Here is a 17,677-nt window from a genome sequence, read left to right on the forward strand (position 1 = left end):
GGCAAAACCTATACGCTAAGCATCAGATACATGTTCATGATCAGGCTTTGCATAACCTGTTGATGTGGCCATTTCTTCTGGTGTTGGAGGTACCCAGCTTCCTGACTTCCAGGGTAATATGCCTTGTGAATACATTTCATCAACTTCTTCCAACGTCAATCCCTTTGTTTCCATGATGCAGAAGTATACAAATACCAACGATGCAGCAAGGCATCCAGTAAATACAAACCCATAATAGAAATGAATCGAGTTGATGATAAACGAGGATGTAAATGAAATCAAGAACCCCCAGATCCAATTTGATCCAATTGCTACTGCCATGGCCTTTGATCTAACTCTCAAGGGGTAAGTTTCAGACAAGATTGCATAAACACCACCTGCCCAAGTAGATGCGAAAAAGAATATGTACAAGCAAGTAATGAAAATCATGGCCCGTCCTGTTGGCAAATGAGTAGGTGAGTTTTGGAAATCGCTCGTCTCGTACAAGTTTGTGGAACCAAGTACTGAATAGATAACAAAACAAATAAACATACCTGTTGAACCAATCAATAAACAAAGTCTTCTTCCAAACCTTTCAATTGCCCAGATATTTACAAACGTGGAAAGGAAATTAACACAACCTAGAATCATTGAGGTTTGAAATGAGTCTTCCAACCCAACTGCTTTGAAGATTGTTGTTGCAAAGTAGAAAAAATAGTTGTTACCTGTCAATTGCTGTAATGATGCTAAAGCAACTCCCGTCAATACTCTTTTGAAAATTGCTGGTTTCCCAGTGATTAATTCTTTCCAAGACGCCGTACCAGCCAATTCTTCTCTATCAATTCCCGCTTGTATCAACTGCAACTCCAAACTAACAACTTTGTCGTCAATTGCCAACTTATTGGACTTTGCGATGGATGCTCTTGCATCCTCAATGCGTTTCTTTTCCACCAAGTATCTGGGAGATTCAGGCATAAACAACATACCAACACCCAAAAAGATTGCCCAAAGAAAGCACAATCCAAGTGGAATTCTCCATTGTGCCGAGTCATTCAATTGCTTAGTACCATAAGTACAACAGTATCCAATAAATATACCCAAAGTTATACACAATTGGAAACAACAAACCAACGTTCCACGCAACACTTTAGGTGATGACTCGGAAATAAACATTGGAGAAATAACAGAAACTGTACCCACAGACAATCCAGTGATTGCACGACCAATACAGATTTGAAACCAATGTGTCTGCGATGAAATTTGAACAATGATACCAATGATATAAATCACCATGGAAAACATCAATCCAATTCTTCTTCCATAAATATCTCCAACCTTGGAAAATACCAATCCACCAACACAGCACCCGATATTGAATATGGAAATGATTAGTCCCATTCGAACATTACTCAAATACTTTTCTCCATTATCGTTAAGCTGGCCAAACCTGTCTATGAAATCAGTCATGTTGACAAAACCTGAAATTGTTCCTGTATCATACCCAAATACAAATCCCCCAAAAGCAACCATAAAACATAAAATTGTAATCAATATGTAATCCTTGTATGACTTTTGCTTCAACTCTTCTTCAACATCCTCTTCTAAACTCTGTGTGTCTTTGTTATCCAATGGCTCATCTTTGGTAATCTTGTCAATATTACTATTTGAATCGTCAATTGCGTTTAAGCTATCCTCGGACGTCATTTTTGTTTCCATATTGCAAGAATGGTAATGCAGTTGCTGTTTGGCTATTCCAGAGTATATATTGCAAGAGTTTTAAAAAAATTTTAGGAAAGTTGAAGCCTTTTTATTGTCTTTCTTCTTTTTGCAGTAAAAAATTGACTTCTTTCTGGGGTTTTATTTATTGAGGCAATTTGTGATAATTAAGTCCAATTTCCATTGTAAATAGGAATCTTGGCTCTATGTATGTTTATTTCGATCATCCTGCTGGAAGTAAGTGAGAAGGCAAATTTACTGTTTCTGCAACATTACCATATACTAAATTGTAACATCATTAAAATTTGATTACACAAAACCTAAATTCGGAAAAATTACGAGTCAACACCTTCTGCAGTACATGGAAAGACGAATAGAGCATGATCGGGGGCGACCCGTAATCCACATACGGCAAGAGATTTCTTTCTCGACCTTTTCACAGGTTTTTTTTTTTCTCCTACTCTAGGCTTGGCTACTTCTGCGGTGAATTAAGTCATCACTCTTTGTACCAAAGCAATCCAAGAAATCATTATTCACTTCGCCTCACAAAAAGGCTACCTCATATTGTCACCATGTAGTATCAACACACCAAGGTCGGATAAAAAATATAGTATTTCTTTTCTTTTCTTTTACCTTGGCTTCTTGGCAACATTGCTAACATGACGTACAAAGTCTTTTAGTTTATAAAATTATTGAGTCTTTGAAAGTTTTGGTCATTGACATCATCTGTGGTGCCTTTTGTGTGTGTGCTAATATTTACTTCAATTCTCAACTTTTATAGAGATGTTTGAATGAAACCCCATTAACCCAAGACTGTATATCATTCGTAACGTAAATTAAAAAATCTCTATTAAACTCTATTATGCCCAAACCTGTAATTGCTCAAAATAGTCGATACGTTTACGATCAACATTATTAATATGGCGCACCACGGACGCTCTCAAATCATCAACCATGGCGGGGTGCCCACAGGTAACAAAGCAAGTGGATCCTATCGATTCCTCAATACTCGTGACAACTAATTTATCAATATTTGGTCTCGATTCAATAAATGTAATATGCGACAACTCTTGTTTAATTCTCTGATCAAAATCAATTTCTTCATCCGATGGTGTGAGTGAATCATTCCCTTCCAGCTCTAATATTCTCTTTGGAGTTTTGAGTAGTGGTGTCATTTCATTTGTGTCCATCAACGCATCAGCCTCGATTGAGTTGACACGTTTGCGGAAATCATCAGCATTAATGGCAATATTTGGCCTTGTGATAAAAACAGTGGTGTCGATATCTTTTCCTCGCAACTGCAACAATTCATCATAGAACCAAAGCAATGAGGAAAATTCTCTCACTACCCAAATCAATTTGACCTTCCGTTTTGACTCTTGACTATGTACTTTAACAGCTTCCGCATAGATTCCGGGTATTCCATTTCCTCCAGCTACAAACACTGAAGTATCATATTTATCCGCTGGAGTCTGCTCTCCATAGGATCCTTCAATCGCAACTCGAACCTTTGTATACTTGTCCTTGTGTGTTTGCAAGTAGTTGGACATTGACTGAGTTACTCCCTTTTTTACCTTTATGAATAAAACTATTTCATCATCCGTAACTGTGTATGTAAACGGATGAGATTGCCAAAAACAACTAGGACGTAAAAAATGGATGAATGCATGTCCACCAGGGACTGCTTCCCAATCATGCGGTTTTGGCACTATAATCTTTAAAGTTTCATCTGCTAAAAGGTAAACCTTGGCTTCTGGGAAACCAAACGACCAAAGTCGGCAAAGTCTTATAATTCTGTCAAATAACCAGATCATTGCTGATACATAGTAAAACCAAACACAATATAATTGCTCAACATGTATCCATGCACCAAATATAAATACTGCTGCAAGTACGATATGAATTAACAAGAATGCTTCATACCATTTTCTTCGAAGAACCAAAAGCCCTTGAATTAAGATGACGACGCCGGAGTAAGTGCCGGCGACTCCAAAGTATATATAAGGTTTGATCTCAGCGCCTCTTACTCTCATATAAATTCCATAGTTGAATGAGTGGATGAGGATAAACACGACGACTATCCTCGAGATCCATCTATGCAATGTTATAAACGTGGAGTAATCCCACCTCGTAACCCATTGCAAAAAATTGTTTCTTCCTCCAAAAAGGATAAGCAAAGGCATCATCGAGCTTGACAACAAACTGGCTCGTACAGCGTAGTATCTAAGATATGCCATTTTCTTGTCATGGAACAATGGATCGCCTTCAATATAGTTGATATTTTTCGTCAAAAGGTATACAGATAATCCCAAAAATGTACTTAATATCAAGGTCTCTGCCCTGGTTGGAACTAAAAGATCCAAAACGTAAGCAAATCTCCTCTCGTTCGTTTTCCTTCTGCGCCCAGTTGCAGGTAATGAGATCATCTTTCTAAACCAGTTAGAAACAGGATCTGTCAACTTTTTATTCACTCCATGAAAGTAAATCTTAAACCAGTTACCTACTGCAACTAGGGCAAACACAATCACCCAATAAAGGACCAAGTAAGCACCATAATCAACCGACAAATCAAAATTACCCAAGAAATTGTTATATGCCTTTTTAAAAATGTACGTCTCGGTTGTATTTAGCTTGACTGGGAAATTCACTAATGTATTTGGTTGAAAGTTTGGAATGTCTTGTATTGACCTTGAATGAGTATCATAATAGGATTCCGCATGCACTAAAGCATCACGTGTTATGGTTCTATTATACTCCTGGCACATTTCCAACAACGACCCAATTTGATCTTGGTGACCTTCTTGATAGCAATGGACAATAGTGGCAAAAGCATTGAAATTGTTACAGTAACACCATTCGAAAGTTTGATTTTGTTGGCAAAAGCGTGCCGTAGTTAACTGTATCTGATAGTTGCAACCAAAGAAGGCAATTTTAGATTGTCCATATTTATGAAAGGGAGCACCTATCCTAGCCATTTCTGGTGCTATGGTTGCTAGTAAGGATATTATGAGGGCAACGCTAAGAACCCTTTTTGTAGTTCGTTGAATAGCATTTTTTGATCTGATTGGTATGAGAAAAGGGAATAACAATATTCCCAACACTAGGGACGTATATAGTGCAATATCATACATTTTGGTAGTGAATGCAATGCCGTGCTATTGCTTCGCCAGGTTGAGGTTTTTTGGCTAAGCGGGCAATGGTTGGGAATTCGTTGTAGAATTATATGCAAATTTTTATAATTTGATCAAATAGATAACTCTAAGTAGCAAGAGGAAAAAAAAAAAAAGAAATTTGGATCAAATAAAAAAATTTTCCAAAAGTTTAACGAGATACGAGAAAGACTGCATATAGAGATGTTTTGTTAACCAATGATCTTTTAGATAACGAGCAACCACAGTTGGAAGTAGGCGGCTCAAAATTTTAAAGAGTCTGTAGAAGCTAAATATTGTCATTAATTGGCTATTACCACACTCACTACATGAATTTCAGATCATTCCAACGCTTTTATAAATTGTGGCGTTGGTCATGAATTGCTATTCAAAGTAGGCTTTGGAGCTACCATATCCGGCTCGGTGATCTAAAAAACCAAAGCCATCTTTGAATAAGACAGCGGGCAAGATGCAAATGCACTTATTCAATGGGATTACTATCGCCACTTCGGAAAGCAAAAAAATAGAGCCATTTCGTCCATTCCACGATTAGTAAACATTCTTTTAAAAGGTCGTGTAAAAAGTACAATGACATCACGTTTTCTTTTGTTCTCGGCTCCATGCATCTTAATAATGGATTCGCCGACTCATTATTAAGCAAAAGCAGATGATCTATTTTCATTTGCAACCATTTATAAACACACGCAATAACCCTTGTTTTATTACAATTCTCAACACTTTCTTCAACACTACTATACAATGTCAATTCAAACTAGAGGATTAAAAGAGGAATACGTTCCATTGCATGAAATCAAAAGACCAATTCCACCCGTCCTAGATTATCAAAAGATCGATGCTATGGTCTCCACATTAAAGGGTGTTCCAATGAGTTCTGCAACCTGTAAGGTGGAAGACATCACCGAAGGAGAACTACCTCCAATTGACGTTTTCAAAATTAGAGAGCAAGGAAAGACATATTATTTTGCATTTGGTGGATGTCATAGGTTCCAAGCTTACGATAGGCTAAGTCAAGAGAATGACAAGGAAATTTTAGTCAAGAGTAGAATTATACCGGCAACCAAAAAGACATTAAAATTATACTTGGGCTCTTCTGTGGATGTCATGTTTGAAGAGATGGATAAAGAGGACTCCGAGAAGCAAGGTTAGCGCAAATAAATATAATAATAAATTGTAATATCAAGCCCATACTTGTAGTTGGTTATAAAAGTAGACTGTTTTACCTGGCACAGCATTAATTCTCTGGCACACCTCGAATCTAAGGTCGTCCACCATCCTGGGATGGCCACAGGTGATAAAAGCAACCGAGGTTTGGCATTCCTCGATATTGGTGGCCACTAACTGCGAAATGTCAGGTCGACCATACAAAAACTCAATGAAACTTAAATTGTTAAGCTTAGATTCGTCATCACTACTCAGTGACTGTTCACTCTGTGGTATTGCATCTTCATGGTAAGCTCGTTTCTCATCTATTGGTCCACTCTTGAGAGTTCCTTTCTCTGTCCATGAAGATGAAGCTCCGGTGAGATACACTTTGACCACGACCAGCGTTCCTTCCAAAGCTTTCAACTCATCATAAAACCAACTAACGAAGGAGAAATCTCGAACAATCCATATCAACTTTATTGTTTGGTTATTGTCTCTTTTGTGCCTGTTTGTCCAGCGTTTTGTTTCTTGGTAAATACCAGATATACCACTTCCACCAGCGACAAGAACCACCAGATCCATTTGATTGGTTAACAAGGTCGTTCCGTATGGGCTTTCTACTCCCACTCGTATCCTAGCATGATTGCTTGGTCTTGACAATAAGTAACGTCGTAGATTACCTGTGAGCCCCCGTTTAACTCTACAATAGCACGAGATATGATCCTGATTTCTTATGGAGTGCATAAACGTAAAAGGATGTGACTGCCAAAAACAATTTGCTTGGAATATGTATATGAAGGCATGACCTATGGTGTCTCGATTTTGCCATGATTTCGGTACGGCAATATCAATTCTTATCAAGTCGTCAGCTACCAAGTAAAAGTCTGCCATGGGGAATCCAAAAAACATTAAGCGAACAATCCTGGCAAGCATGTCTATACCCCAAACAGCCGCAACGGGGTAAAAGAAATAGACGAAACCCAATTCATTTACGTGTAACCAGCAACCAACGAGCCAGCATACACCCAACACAATATGTACAATCAAAAACATTTCATACCAGCGTCTTCGAACACATAACACGCCTTGTAACACCATGACAATGCTAGCCACCATTGCAACAACTCCTGCTTTGAGATAAACAGTTTTGATCTCACTGTAAAAGAATATACTTAGTAGTTTTGTATACCCTATAGCATGCACTAAACCTAACACAACCATAGACCTAGCTAACCATCTGTGAAACGTTTGAAATCTTTCATACTGCCATCTGGTAATCCAAATTAATAAGTTGTTACGACCGGCAAATAGAACGACCAAAGGCGCCAACATTGTTGAAATAATTCCAGACCTATCAACAACATATCGCAACTGAGCGTTATTCTTTGTGTAATAGATCGGATCTCCATCAACAGGGCCCGTATTCATCAATGTTACAGTTGTTGACAAAATAAAAAAGAGCGCCAAAATTAATGCTTCAAGCCGTGAAGGAAGAATAAACTGAACTGGCCCGAGTAGTGATTGCACTTGAGATTTCGACTTGGTCATTAGAGCTGGTAAAACTAGATACTTGTGAATTAATCGGACCCATGGAGTGTTGGAGAATGAGGTAAATACCCCTTCTCCCCAATTGGCAAGTGCTGCAATTACAATCACCACCAACCAGTACCCGTATATTGCAGTGCCATAGTATATCGAGTCATCAAAATTGCCAAGATACTTTTCATATGCCTTTTTGTATAGCTCCACTTCCAGTAAATGTAAAAGAATGGGATGGTCAATGGTGGTGTTGACGTTGGGTGATGCTGTTGAAGACGAATTGGACTTGTGGTGAATAAACTTTTGGTATGCCAGCTGCACTCTTTCCTGTGACAATTCTACTCCACCATTGATTTGGCAAAACTTTTTGACCCCTTGAATACTTTTCACTTCCAAGTGTCCTTTACATGATAAACAACCAAGCACAGATGCAAGCCAATTGATATTACTGCATAAGCAATTAGTATCCGGCTTGTGCAATGTACTATTCTCGCAGTACCTTGCGTGATCATTCACCTGATAACTGCATGCGTATGTGGGTATCATCTCCTTATATCGAATACAAGGAAGGTTATTTGATCTTGGAACATTGGATGCATCAAGGAACGGAAGCAAAGCAACAAAAGCTAAAAGACGCATTCAGATGGTCAACATTGGTAGTTTAAGCTGCATATTGGAACACTGTGACTGAGGCTTGTATTTAAGCATTATATGGTCCTTTGGTCGTAGCGGTTACAAAGATTGCGATAAGAAACTGCAAGAAATTTAGCAACTCTTTAAAATACAGATATTGGGCAAGTTAGATCGCAAACGATGTCATTTGGAATTCATATAATACAGATTCCACTTTAGTATCCCAATAACGGTGTAGTTTATGAATCACATGTTTGACAGTTCCACTTAGTATTTCTAATTAAAAAAGATGATAGAACATGAGCTGAGAATGATCATTGCTATTGCACAGTAAATCGATTCCGTCATCGATGAATATATGTCTTTGGCCTCTTTTTGCCTCTCAGGAGTCATTACTTCTTCTTTTGACATGGTTGGAGTTGCTTCTAAGTTATTTAGGAATGAAGAATGATGTCAACCTTTTTAAAAAAAAATAAAAAAATGGATCAGGAGATATATCGCGTAGCTACAGCTCAACCAGGCTAAGTTACTTTCATTATCGAAGCGATAGAGATATAAGCGGGTTGTATATATAAGAAAATGATAATTTCAGATCCAGCTGTCTACATGTCGTGTCAAGTTTTAGATACAGCAAAACCATACAATTAGGAACCTCTTCTCATCCCTTCTTCTTAATCAATGCACGCAGATATTATTGAGCTTCTGCCAGCTTCATCCATGCGTAGACCTCAGTAAATCAGTTCAGTATGAATTTGCAATGAATTCCGAAAATAGCGTTCAAGAAAAGCACCATGGTAATTAATGTCAAGCATATAGCCAAGTAAACAGACCTTCTAGTTATTATGGACCTTTTCCTTAACATTTCACTGGTAACTGTTCCATCAGGACCCATTTCATTGACTGATGTTGCTGAAGTAACGGATATTCGTTTAGCAGTTGCAACCAAGAAACTCTGCTTTCGTTGAATCACAGCTTCTTCTATTGCACACATTTCCTTCAACAATTACCTTTTCTGCCGAGGTTAAAGAGATTGAGAATAAACACTGACGCAAGGTTTATAATTAGCTGCATGACGTGAGCCTGTCGCAAGCAATTTTGTAACTGGCGCTCAGACTCGAGACAAGCCTTTTGATGTCATTGTAACGAGAATAAAGTTATATATATACCAAAAAAAGAAACAAAAAAATTACACACTGGACGCAACCTTTAAGCCCAAACTTGAACCTGTTCGTAAAAATCAACTCTCTTTTTGTCCGGATTTGAAACATTCTTTGCACAACAGTAACGAATTTCATCAACCATACCCGAATGGCCACACGTGACAAAAGCGACTGACCCATTAGATTCGTGTATCTCTTGCGGGATGATTGCCTTAATGGAAGGTCTACCTTCTTTGAAAGTGACATGTGAAAGCTCCTTCTTTATTATGTCAACGATTCTATGAGTTGAACCCCCTTTCTCTCCGTATGGGCTCTCTTCAACTTTGGCCACTTCTTTGATGGAATCTTGTTTCTCGTCACTGGAGTTTTCTTCAACTTGAACAACTTCGTTAATGGAATATTCCTTCTCTTGGTCAAAATTCTCACTGTCTTCTTCCAATCTTTCCAATCCCTGGAATCTATTGTTGAACTCATCAATAAAGACGTGACTTGATGGTTGAGTCACGTAAATCGTTGTTTCAATTTTCGTGTCCCTCAAGTTAAGTAACTCCTCATAAAACCAATACAATGATCTCCACTCTCTGACAACCCACATTAACTTGACCTTATTTTGAGCATCTTTTGTCCTCGTGGCAACATCAACAACTTCAGAATAGATACCTGGGATACCATTACCACCTGCCATAAAGACTGCACTGTCAGCATATCTAGCAGCTGTAGACTCCCCATAAGGTCCTTCAACACTTACCCTAATCTTGCAAGTTCTTCCGGGCGCTTGAGCCAATGATTGGTACAAGCTGTGTGTGACACCTCCTTTCACCTTACAATACAACACAATGCTCTTTTTATTCTCAACCGAGTCGGTGAATGTAAATGGATGTGATTGCCAAAAGTAGGTTGGTTTCAAAAAGTGGATAAAAGCATGTCCTCCTGGGACTGACTTCCAGTAGCTTGGTTTAGGAATAACAACCTTCAATGTCTCATCACTCAATAATGTAACATCGGCATGTGGGAAACCAAATGCAAACAAGCGACCAATCCTGACAGCTCTATCAAAGCACCATACGGCAACAGCTGGATAAACAAGCCAAATGTATCCCAAATTTCTAACATGGAGCCAAGCACCTGCAGTCCAAAAGACGGCTAACAAAATATGGAAAAGCAAAAACAATTCATACCATTTTCTTCGTAAGAAAAGCATACCTTGAATCATAATAGTTCCTCCACAAACACCAGCAACAATACCCCATCGAAGATACTCCTCCTTAAGCTCGGCTGAGTAATAACTTCCAAATGCAACGGTGAAACAAACTGCGTGAATAACAACCAACATAAACATAACTCTAGCTGTGTGTCTGTGATAAGCAACAAATGTACTATAATTCCATCCAACTAACCATTGTAAAAAATTGTTTCTTCCAGCATACAAAAAGACCAATGGCATCATCATAGTTGCAGTTATACCAGTTCTATCGGCAACATATCTGATTTCAGCCAGGTATTTGGATTCAAAGACAACGTCACCATGCATTGCTTTCAAATTGATGGAATTGAGCCAAATCACAACACAATAAAACAAGAAGATCACCAATGATTCAAATCTTGATGGGATCAAGAAACTGAATATTTTCAAAAAGGTTTGCTCTTGTGACTTTTTCTTTCTGAATGTTGCTGGTATAGCCACATTTGATCTCCAGAAATTAATCACAGGTCCAGTCATTTTCTTTGTAAGACCTGGGAATAAGAATTTCATCCAATTGAAGATTGCACCCAATAGTAAAACTAATAACCAATAGCCCAACATTCCTGCTCCGTAATCAATAGCATCATATAGATTGTTGTAAAACCTTCGATAACACTCCTGATAGATTGCTGTGTTGGTTTTATTCAAAATAAACGGAACATCAATCGGAACCGACATGTTAAAGTTTTCAATTTCACTAGCTGATTTAGCATTCTGTTTATAGTCCTCAAGGGCCGTTTCGAACCAATCATCTTCAAGTGTAACGTTACTACGGGCACAAGTTTCCAACATGGGTGACCGACTTTTTTCAGATGTGTGCCCTACACTGTACAAACATCCAGCCATTGTTGCTAATGAATTTGGATTGGTGCAGGGGCAAGAAGTATTTAAAGGGCTGCAAAAACTAACCTCTACCTGCATTTGAGCGTTGCAGGCATAGTAGAATCTCTCGTACTTTGAATTTTTATACTTTTCTCCGCCCTTGGCTTCACTAATGTTGATCCAAAGTAGTAAGCAAATGAGGATGTTGAATTGGCTGTTAAACATGTTAGGTGATATTATTTTCTGCCGAAGAGCTTTGGGGAACTTTGCTGGTTGTCGATACTTCTGAGAGTGGGAATCCGTCGTGCTTTATATAATGGTGAAAATGTCCATAGAATACAATTTTCACCAATCATCGTCTAGACTTTTCTTATTTTGCCCACAAAGCTACTAATTAATTGTATGTCCTATGTTTTAAGGAGAACAATGGGCATCTAGTTACTAGAAAGGGATGACAATACTTACTGTAGAAACAAGAAACGCCTTAAATTTAATATGTATATTTTATTCTAGATCAAAGACGGCGAGATAATAGAATAAAAAACAATTGAGAACAATAAAGAACAAAGCCATCTTAGTGTACAAAAAAGTGGTGAATATTAGCCTTCTGAATAACAATGTGGAGGAGTCAAAATGGCACTGATCGGATCAGATAAGTCTGGTAAAAACATTGCATACTGCTCCTCATCCTGGTAGACTACTTGGATTTTTATTAGCTGATGCTTTGATTCCTGGGTACACGCACGTTACTGGAAGCTCAGCCACAGTTGTAATTATGACGGTTGTATTGCATGCATTCCTATCCTAAACTGATACACCTATGATTGAAATTTCAAAAAAAAAAAAAAAAAAAAAAAAAAAAGGATTACACACTGGTTGCACAAAGGCAATATATTGCAACATAATATCAAAAGTCGGATACGGATGAGCCCCCGTCTTAGTTTGCTGTTTGGATTCTTTGATATCCTTCAATACCATTACCAAACTATGCCCTGTTCTGTTTATCAACTATTCATTCTAGATTGTTATCAGCAAAAATCTAGATCGTAATATCCAGGGGTTTTTGTTCAAGTCTTGGCAATTCTTATCTGCCCCTGAGTTTACCTGCGCCTCATTTACGCAGTTCCCGTTTTTTGCCAAGGCATTGGTTATATGCTTTGTAATTTGGCGTTGCTTTCAAATTTAGTTCCAAATTGGAAATCCTTAATTTAACACAAATGCAATTTTAAATTATTGTAACCTTATTCTTCTCACTTCTGGCCAATCAGAGTTGAATTGCTTACATCTTTGGGCCAAAAACTGAAGCAAAGCACAAAACTATTATTAGGTACAAAGGACAATAATAAACAATAAAGCTGATCTTTTTGATAAATGGAATTGTATTGTTAACAAAAGAATAGAACAGGAAGAAAGGAAAAGAGAGAAACATTGTTTTCAACTCAATGTGGTTTTTTATTGGATCTTCGGCTTGGAAAGACAATATAGCCGAGTTAGGAATACAAAATATTGCTCATTCAGGTCTTGTGAGCATATGACACATTGGGCTGGTTGAGGTGTCAATGTTTTAGCAGGTAAGGTACATGATGCAAGTGTGCAAAAGCGTTGATAGATTTAAACTTTAAGGGGTGCACTAAAACTCGTAACTTCCCTTTACCTTCATGGCAATGCCCGCCTCAGTTTGGCTTAAAAAGTTTCATATTTCTCTGCGCCAATTAACATCGTGGACTCGGTCTTTGAACTTGATGGATTTAATTAAAGAGGAGAGTACAAAAGGGCATTCAAAGCCTCTGCCAAGAAAATGTGTCTCTCTTATTGTTCTGCTATTGCATATACGTACATTTAGGTACAAAAGCAACCCCTGGTCACTGTGCACAAAACGGTTAATTCCTTTCCCGCACTTCCATAGCCAATCAGCGTCAGGTGTTTACACTAACTACACAAAATGTATCATCCAACAATAAGCTGATTTTTTTGATAATTACCCATTGTTGAGAGGTAAATTGCTTTCTCAAGATCTCAGGGTATTCCTGCAAGGACAATGCATCTTGATTCTATTCTTACAATCGAAAATATTGTCTAAGAGCTCTTGTCAAAAAAAAAAAAAAAAAAATTTTTTCATTCTCAGTGGACTGACAGAAAGGAAAAAAAAAAATCTTGGAAGGGGTGTTCGTATTCTCAAATTCTTAGCCATGTCAAAAATAAACTTTAATCTTCTCTTGTGTAGAGTTCCAGGACCGTTGGTATGCACGTTTTAGTTTGAAGTCAATCCGCATTCTGCGTTAAAAACTAGAGGTCAAGACTAAGTTTACGCTTTCATGAATATTCCGCAAAACCCGAAAGGCAAAGTGCTAACTGGCTAAAACCTACTAAATTAGAAGGTATATCTAAAAGTGGAAATAAATTACAAATTATTTGGTTGTATATTAGTGAACTTTGTACACAAAATTTGGAAGGAGTTAATGCTTGATGGGCAAAATGTTTTGTACCACTTACAATGCAAATCCACAACAAAGACATTTCCTTCGGTAAATCGGACCAGAGTAACTCGCAGACCAGACTTACAAGCCTGGGTCAGACTCGACTGTACAAGGATCAGTAGAAACACCTAACGAATATTATTAAACTATACAGCAAATCAACGGCTCTATCATCTATGCCCAGACTTGTATTTGCTCATAAAAATCAACTCTCTTCTTTTCAGGGTTAGATACATTCTTTGCACAATAGTAACGAAGTTCGTCAACCATGATTGAATGACCACACGTAACAAAAGCCGCTGACCCATTGGATTCGTGAATTTCTTGAGAAACGATTTCCTTGATTAATGGTCTACCTTCTTTGAACGTAACATGTGAAAGCTCCGTCTTGATGATGTCAACAATCCTTTGGGTTTTGAATTTCTCATCGAATGTACACTCTTCAACTTTGGCAACTTCCTTGATTGAATCTTGTTTCTCATCACTGGAATTGTCTTCTGCTACTTTCACAACTTCATTAATTGAGCATTCTTTGTCGGAATTTGACGTTTCTGAATCCTCAATTTCCAATCTTTCCAATCCCTGGAATCTATTGTTGAACTCATCAATAAAGACATGGCTTGATGGTTGAGTCACGTAAATGGTTGTTTCAATTTTCGTGTCCCTCAAGTTAAGCAACTCCTCGTAAAACCAGTACAATGATCTCCACTCTCTGACAACCCACATTAACTTGACTTTGTTTTGAGCATCTTTTGTCCTCGTGGCAACATCAACAACCTCAGAATAGATACCTGGGATACCATTACCACCTGCCATAAATACTGCACTGTCAGCATATCTAGCAGCTGTAGATTCTCCATAAGGTCCTTCAACACTAACTCTAATCTTGCAAGTTCTTCCGGGAGCTTGAGCCAATGATTGGTACAAGCTGTGTGTGACACCACCTTTGACTTTGCAATACAACACAATGCTTTTCTTATTCTCCACTGAGTCAGTGAATGTAAATGGATGTGATTGCCAAAAGTAGGTTGGTTTCAAAAAATGGATAAAAGCATGTCCTCCTGGGACTGACTTCCAGTAACTTGGTTTAGGAATAACAACTTTCAATGTCTCATCACTCAATAATGTAACATCGGCATGTGGGAAACCAAATGCAAATAAACGACCAATCCTGACAGCTCTATCAAAGGACCATACGGCAATTGTTGAGTATACTATCCAGATGTAGCCAAAATCCACAACGTGGTACCATGCACCAACGACCCAAAAGATAGCTAATAGGATATGTAAGATCAAAAACACTTCGTACCATCTTCTTCTTAAATAAAGCATACCTTGAATCATAATAACTCCCCCGCATACAGTAGCAACGATACCCCATATAAAGTATCTCCTTGTAACACTAGTAGAATACCTACCACCTATAGCAAAAACAACTGTGTAACAAACTGCGTGAATGACAACCAACATAAACATGACTCTGGCTGTGTGCCTATGGTACATGACAAAAGTACTGTAATCCCAGCCAGCTAACCATTGCAAGAAATTGTTCCTTCCAGCATACAAAAAGACCAATGGCATCATCATCGTTGCTATAATTCCCGTTCTATCACCTGCATACCTCAACTCTGCTTTGTATCTGGAATCCATCATAACTTCATGTTTTGCTGCTTTCAAATTAATGGCGCATAACCAAATGGTAACACAATAAAATAAGAAAACAATCAACGTTTCAAGTCTTGATGGGATCAAAAAGCCAAAGTATCTCAAGAATTCCTGCTCTTGCAGTTTCTTCTTTCCAAACGTGGCAGGTAATGAAACATTTGATCTCCAGAAATTAACAACAGGGCCAGTCATTTTCTTGGTAAGACCTGGAAACAAAAATTTGGCCCAATTAAAAACTGCTCCCAAAATCAAAACCAATAACCAATAGCCTAAAATACCAGCTCCGTAATCGATTGAATCATAATAGTTATCATAAAACCTTTTGTAAGACTCTTGGAACACAGCAGTATTGGTTCTGTTCAATATGAGTGGAAATTCAATCGGCTTTGATTTGTTGAAACCGGAGATGTCTGCAGCTGCTTTGGCATTTTCCTTGTAGTAATTGAGAGCTTGTTCAAACCAATCTGCGTCCAATTTTGCTCTCAGGCGAACACAACTCTCTTTCCATTGTTTCAAATATTTTTCCTTAGTCTTTTCTATACTATCCATGCAACCTGCGATAGTAGCCATGGCGTTCTTATTGGAGCAAGTACATGATCTATCTCTGGGTCCACAAAAGGTTACTTCGGTATTCATTTGATATTGACAAGCAAAGTAAAATCTTTTATCTTTATCTCTCTTGTAGTCTGTAGAACCACCACGAGCAGCAGCAGAAAGGTTGACGCATAGAAGCAAGTAGATAAATGTTGTCAATATTGACGCCATGATTGATCGCTTTGTATTTGGCAAATTTAAACTTTAAGCCGTGAATTTGAAGGAAATATATCCCGTATTTATACAGAGAAAGTGTACACCTTAGCTTCCTGTAGATTATGAGTCGGGTCCGTAGAACAATAGTTAGCAAACCAAACTGCACAAATGGATTGACTACTATTGGAAGACAAACAATAGGTGGTGAGTTCGGCAGACCATGGGTATTATTACAATGACAATGGCTGTGGATAAATTAACTGATGCAAAATGAAGTCAATATCGCACAAAGAATGACTGATCCAATCAGAACAATTCATAAACTCATCTTTTAATTAAGAAGAAGACACAATACATATGGAAAGAGTATTGACCGAAATTTTATCTAGAAAATCTATGACAGGCTATGCAGCCTATATTTAGCTTTGTGTAATGATGTTAATGTCTTGGCAAATAAAGTTTGAAAAAAAAAGCAAATGCCGCAAAAGAATAAACTTTTACTAGCACACAAAACAGCACATGAATGCCAAGGTAGGGTTAATTAGAATACGACTTAACAAAGAGAGACAAAGGCGACCGCCTCATGTGAAAAGTAGTAGACATTCACCGGCTTTGTAAGAGTACCATTTTTAAGGGGCCAAGCCAATGTACTTATAACGTCTTCTCATCCTGGTGGCCCTTCCAATAAGATTAGCGTTTTGGCATGAACCAGCTATGAAAGACTAAAAAGACTATGTTTCTGACACACTGTATGTCTATCTGTCTAATTAAACCAACTTTGTGATCATCAATTCCGGAATGTGTAACAGAACCCCTTTCTTTCAAGAAATTCTAATATTGATTGCATCCATTGAGTGAACATTTTCGCAATCTTTTTGACACTATTGAAAAATTTCCTTCCCTGAATAAAAGGAAGGCCTTCGTCCGCAATTCCATGTTGGTGGTGTTTTAGTATATGACACGAGTGGTATATTAGCCAATAAAAGCCGGTCGAATCAGCAACTGGTAACAGCTGGCAACACGTCAAAGCTATGACCGCAAATCCTGAATCATTTCTTGGCGGTTGGATTGCATTCAATTCCTTTTTTTCTCACATGCTCTGCTTCTGTTTTCATTTCGTATCTCTTGCAAGGTTTTCATTGGGTGAAATCAGTGTTCAACTCGGAAATCATGTACAAGATGTAATGTCTCTCTCAAATTTGTGTGCCATAAATTTGAAGCCAAGAAATTGGCAGCTAATTACAAAACACAAAATAGTGCAGAGTTTATACAAAGATTGAGTGCATTACCCTATTCTAAAACTAAACCACTCCTGTCACCTAATGACTATTGCTATGAGCATCCCGCATCAAGCATCGGTGGAGTTTAACATTTAGTGTT

General features: G+C 38.0%; 6 protein-coding genes across 6 annotated transcripts; 1 reads left to right on the forward strand and 5 right to left on the reverse strand. All coding sequences in view use genetic code 12, as the record gives it.

The window, feature by feature from the left end:
- Positions 1-15: 15 nt before the first annotated feature.
- Positions 16-1,695, reverse strand: I9W82_004945 (sugar porter family MFS transporter; the record flags this gene model as incomplete). Its single annotated transcript, XM_067694070.1, has 1 exon — positions 16-1,695. One exon carries the CDS (start codon positions 1,693-1,695, stop codon positions 16-18), a length of 1,680 nt encoding a protein of 559 aa, XP_067546428.1.
- Positions 1,696-2,555: 860 nt separating this feature from the next.
- Positions 2,556-4,670, reverse strand: I9W82_004946 (ferric reductase family protein; the record flags this gene model as incomplete). Its single annotated transcript, XM_067694071.1, has 1 exon — positions 2,556-4,670. The coding sequence occupies one exon, from the start codon at positions 4,668-4,670 to the stop codon at positions 2,556-2,558; it is 2,115 nt and encodes a 704-aa protein (XP_067546429.1).
- Positions 4,671-5,603: 933 nt separating this feature from the next.
- I9W82_004947 (sulfiredoxin) lies at positions 5,604-6,011 on the forward strand (the record flags this gene model as incomplete). Its single annotated transcript, XM_067694072.1, has 1 exon — positions 5,604-6,011. The coding sequence occupies one exon, from the start codon at positions 5,604-5,606 to the stop codon at positions 6,009-6,011; it is 408 nt and encodes a 135-aa protein (XP_067546430.1).
- A 30-nt stretch (positions 6,012-6,041) lies between these two features.
- On the reverse strand, positions 6,042-8,186 carry I9W82_004948 (uncharacterized protein; the record flags this gene model as incomplete). Its single annotated transcript, XM_067694073.1, has 3 exons — positions 6,042-6,447; positions 6,757-7,995; positions 8,047-8,186. The coding sequence occupies 3 exons, from the start codon at positions 8,184-8,186 to the stop codon at positions 6,042-6,044; spliced, it is 1,785 nt and encodes a 594-aa protein (XP_067546431.1).
- Positions 8,187-9,386: 1,200 nt separating this feature from the next.
- On the reverse strand, positions 9,387-11,429 carry I9W82_004949 (ferric reductase family protein; the record flags this gene model as incomplete). Its single annotated transcript, XM_067694074.1, has 1 exon — positions 9,387-11,429. One exon carries the CDS (start codon positions 11,427-11,429, stop codon positions 9,387-9,389), a length of 2,043 nt encoding a protein of 680 aa, XP_067546432.1.
- Positions 11,430-14,056: 2,627 nt separating this feature from the next.
- On the reverse strand, positions 14,057-16,312 carry I9W82_004950 (ferric reductase family protein; the record flags this gene model as incomplete). The annotated part of the gene is made up of 1 exon (XM_067694076.1): positions 14,057-16,312. The coding sequence occupies one exon, from the start codon at positions 16,310-16,312 to the stop codon at positions 14,057-14,059; it is 2,256 nt and encodes a 751-aa protein (XP_067546433.1).
- Positions 16,313-17,677: the final 1,365 nt, after the last annotated feature.

This window comes from Candida metapsilosis (assembly GCF_017655625.1).
Source record: "Candida metapsilosis strain BP57 chromosome Unknown scaffold7, whole genome shotgun sequence".
NCBI classification, from domain to species: Eukaryota; Fungi; Ascomycota; class Pichiomycetes; order Serinales; family Debaryomycetaceae; genus Lodderomyces; species Lodderomyces metapsilosis.